Below are 4958 nucleotides of genomic sequence, written 5' to 3' on the forward strand. Positions count from 1 at the left end.
AAATAAAAATACTAGTTGGGATTGTAAGTAATATTTCTTCAATTGTTTTATAATATTTTTCAATATATTCTCTATTAACTGTACAAGTCAATTTTATAGGTCCATGATATTTGTAACGAAATGAACGTGTCGCTATAGGATCTCGCAAACTGTTAAATTATAGCTCCAATTTTGTAATAAAGATAACATGCCTATAAAATTGACTTATGCATAGCGATGGCAGTTCATGGTGGAAATATTGAACAATATTTTACAACAAATAAAAAATATTACATACAATTTCAGTGACTACCTATAGTGTGTTCTTTGCTTCTTTATCATCTATTGAATAATGAATTATCATAAGGTAGTTATTATATTGTTATTAAAGTGTAAAAAACAGAGAATCATACAACCTTACTGCAAAATTATGCTGTATTTTTTATAATGTAAATTGCTTGCAATCATTAAAAATTCAATCGATTTCAAAATGTATTTTATCTCTATATTATAAATAAATAACCATACAAAATTATACCATTTTCGAAATTTAAAAAAATCAAAAATTAGTTTTGAGCATGTTTTTGAAACTTTTTTTTTAGACCATGGTTAAAAGAAGTCTATTGGTCATATTATATTACATTTAATAAAATATCTGCATTACTGTATACTTTCTAATTAATTAACATACTGTATATATTGTCATATTATATAGTATATATGTAGATTGTAGGTACATGCATTAAGTACTTATGTAGGTACTGTATGATATCCATAATAATTATGTAGTTAACATAATTTATTTTTTTAAAACTCTTAAGTGTTTGCCTACACGTTTTGAGGTTTTTACAGTAATTTACAATTTTGATTCACAATAAGTACAGTAGAACCTCGACTATCCGAATTAATTGGAACTGCACCTAGTTCAGATTCTGGACAATTTTAAAAAAATAGATATTTTTTTTTTAAATCAAAATTATATACATACTATTAATAATTATTATACATTATTATATTACATATTTATTTTTATTAGGTATATTAGAATTACATCGTGTACATTTAGAAATATATAATCACAAAGTACATAGGAACATATTATGTTTACGATATTTTTTCGCCAAAATTAACCATTTTCATTTGATGAAAAGCTGCGACACGCTTTTCTACAACTAAGTCTCGCAAACTTTTGAATAACAAAGCGTTCGGATACGCTAATTGTTGTTCAGATAATAGTGTTCGTATAACAGCTGAGGTTCAGATAGTCGAGGTTCTACTGTATATTGTATACGTGTGTAATATGTATATATTTACATGCATGCGTGCATATTTAACGAGCGTCGACCGAGTGCGTCCGATTTTCGAAATTGTAACTTTTTAATAATTCCTCAAGTGCGTCCGCAGTGTTATCACTTATCGCCGATACCTATTTATAGTATTGAGCCTGACCGCGTCCGTAAGTTCTGTCTTTAATTCGTAATTTAAATCACATCACCCGGACTTCATATTAGGTATAGGTATTTATAATTTATATTATCATTAGTATTATAATTGTTGCTATATTATACCTGTTTACCTTCCTATACATTATAAAACACGTCCGGTTTTCATTTACCTCCCCGCAGAGATCTGGTGGACGCAGAATGTTACCAGAGAACGTTGGACTTCGTCTGTCAGCTGCTGCAACCGGCGTGCAAACCGGACGTGAAGCTCGACCGGGACGAGATCACGTTGCCATGCAAGCACAGCTGCCGGCTGTTCACCACGGGTTGCGGTCACCGGATACCAGAGAAACTGCTGGCCGGTTTCGACTGCGCCAAGTTGCCCGACTACAGCAACATCGGATCGACGTGCACGTCCAAGCCCGGCTGCGATTACAAGCTCCGGACCACCGGGTTGTCGGGCCGACTTTGCGACGGCGTTCTAGACTGTCCCGACATGTCGGACGAGACCACTTGTGGTTACTGTCCCGCCGGATACCTGCACTGCATCACATCCCGGACGTGCATCCCGGCCCGGTCTCGATGCGACGGCGTGGTCGACTGTCCGGGCGAGGCCGACGAACGCAATTGTTGTGAGTACCTAATTATAATATTATACACACGTATTACAATATAATCGAGTATATCGTTTGAGGCAAATTAATTATCGATACTCGTCTCGTTGCCTCTAGCAGAAGTCTCGATCCACGCCTCCCTAGAAGTATAATATTCAGAGTTCAAACCTGTATAGTGCGTATATCGAGAACTTAGTGTTATCTCACTCCTCGCGCCTCTCGCATCAATGATCTAGATTCTGGATTGTACCACGCTCAGCGCTGAAGATGTAGATTTAATCTTATTACGTGTACAGCGGTGTCGTTTAAAAATGAATAATTAAAAAAAAATTGTTTTCATGTTGATGTTGTATAAATATTGTAAAAAATTTAAAATAAATGTATTTAATACATAATTAGTATATCTACCCAACTGTATAACTCAATATTACGTGTCCATATAATAATCTATAGGTATGAGAAAAATTTTGATTTGAGGAACGAATAATTTTTTATAATATCCCGAGAACGTCTCTGGATCTGAAGTAATGAAATTTAAAAATCAAACGAATGGCAAAACAAGCACAGGTCAAATTCAGAATTCTATTGTGTTAAATAATTAAAAATTTTAAATTTAGTCAAGTGGATAGTTAAATACAATACGAATACCTGACTAACGATGCATATGCAGCGTACACACGAATATTTAGCGAACGGTCGTCGAGCTATTTATTCTATATGAAAATTCTGGAAAATATTATTCTATTATGTTATGATAAATACCATCGTATATTTTATTTTGCATCTAGTACTGATCTCGTCAACTGGCAGGTCCGTAGACCAAATGCTACCGTTAGCCACTGTTGACGCGTACCCGACAGAAGGTTTCGTGTTTTTCGTCGAACAAGGAATGTCGGGCAAGTTGTGTGCAGCTAATTTTCAAACAGACATTCCAAACGAAAAGATGACCGTAGCTCTTCAAACGATCGCAACGTCACTCTGTCGCACGCTCAACTACCAGTAAGTGAACGCCTTCAGTATACCGTCCTATATTCCTGCAGCAAACGTGAAAATACATAAAAGTCACAGTGCATATTCCAAAAAAAAAAAAATAATGTTCCACTTTCGTAAACCAACCACCCACAAATCAATGATGCGTAATACATTTACATGAATACCTAATATTTACTCATACACTTACAACTTATACTCATACCTACTCAATATACACGTATGTGTAAGACAACCAATTAAACGCCACTGCAGCTATAATATACAAGGTGATTATTTTATCATGAAACACTCATTATTTCAAAAAGTATTAATGTTTTTGAAAATATTTTTTTACATAGTTTCAAGTTGTTAAAAAACAACGTTTTTATTAAAAAATTATATTTTTAAATGTTTTTATACTTATATTTTCTTAAAGTTTTTTTACTTTTTTGAATGACAACATATAGTTTTAATTTCATATTCCAAAGCAGAATATTTTTCTAAGTACTTTGATACATAAAAAATCGAATTTCGGACGAGTAAATTATGGGTTATAAGTATATTTAAAGTTTATACAAGCGGAGTAGCGAACAAACATTTTGCTGGGTAACCCCGTATACCACTCCATTCCTTCAATCAAAACTTTAAATACTTATAAGTTATAACTCGTAAACTACTCACCCTAAATTCAATTTTTATGAATCAAAATACTCAGAAAAATAATCTGCTTTAGAATATGAAATTAAAACTCTATGTTATCATTCAAAAAAGTAAAAAAGTAAAAAATTATTAGGATACAAAATATTAAAAAATTTAATTTTTAACAACTTGAAACTACGTAGGTAATTATTTTCAAAAACATTAATACTTTTTGAAATAATGAGTGTTTCATGATAATAGAATCTCCCTGTGTGTGTCAGTATAACGATGTATACATATTATATATAAATCATAGATGTATATATTTATGCATATGTATAGTCGGACTCGGAAGTCGAAGAGACCGGGAAAAAGTTCGAGTTAACCAAGTTCGACTGTATACATATAATATGACTATATACAATCTTTTTCTGTCCAATAATCATATCACAACCGTGTACTACAACCGTGTACATATTATTGTTAACTCGGTCGGCGCATAATAACAGCCATCATACTCACCTTTTTTTTAGCAATCTGACAAGTGTCGAAATTGTCGACGACGAAGACCTGCCAACATCGACGTCCGGTGGTTCTCCTTCAGAACGATACGCGCACGTCGTAGATCCATTCGCCAGCGAGATAACTTTTAACCTGGGCACGTGTCCCAGTAAAAAAGTTCTGCGTGTCGCATGCGACGACGCCGGTAAGCAATATATATTAACAATTCAAGTTATACCTATAACCTAATCAGTTCCTACATTTTTATATACGTGATTAATCTACCCACTCTCCCAGTGTCGTTTACGAAATCCTCCGTCGGCGAGTATTTACATTTTTTTTTTTTCACTCGTATATTATTATTTAGTTTGCGGCGTACAGACAAACAGGAGACAGAAACACGGTATCGACGGTTTGAACAAAATGGCTTCGCACGGAGACTGGCCGTGGCACGCCATTCTCTACAAAAGCGGAACTCATGTTTGCGACGGTAGTCTCATATCTTCCGAATGGTTACTCACCAGCGCTTCGTGTTTTCAGGGGTAATTATTGATTTATATCTGTTTGTACACAGGTATACTATAATATATATAATATAATATGGAACACCAAACACATCGATTGCGTTTTGAAAACTATGATCGTCCGCGGCTTGCCAGTTTCCACTATATATATATAAAATACTTATAGCCTTACACCTAACAATGTATATAAACAGATAAATAAATATATGAATAAAAGCTTCCATACAATAGTACTTCTGATATATTACTATAGTTTTTTGTGTACACTATTGAAAACCTTTGTGCGC

At 33.7% G+C, this 4958-nt stretch overlaps 1 protein-coding gene across 1 annotated transcript; it reads left to right on the plus strand.

Moving 5' to 3' along the window:
* Positions 1-1573: 1573 nt before the first annotated feature.
* On the plus strand, positions 1574-4814 carry LOC100572531 (transmembrane protease serine 2). Its single transcript, XM_003248626.4, has 4 exons — positions 1574-2053; positions 2824-3034; positions 4180-4352; positions 4515-4814. The coding sequence occupies exons 1-4, from the start codon at positions 1918-1920 to the stop codon at positions 4691-4693; spliced, it is 699 nt and encodes a 232-aa protein (XP_003248674.1). The 5' UTR covers positions 1574-1917; the 3' UTR covers positions 4694-4814.
* The last annotated feature ends 144 nt before the right edge of the window (positions 4815-4958 follow it).

The sequence above is a fragment of the Acyrthosiphon pisum genome, chromosome A3, assembly GCF_005508785.2.
Source record: "Acyrthosiphon pisum isolate AL4f chromosome A3, pea_aphid_22Mar2018_4r6ur, whole genome shotgun sequence".
Taxonomy (NCBI): Eukaryota; Metazoa; Arthropoda; class Insecta; order Hemiptera; family Aphididae; genus Acyrthosiphon; species Acyrthosiphon pisum.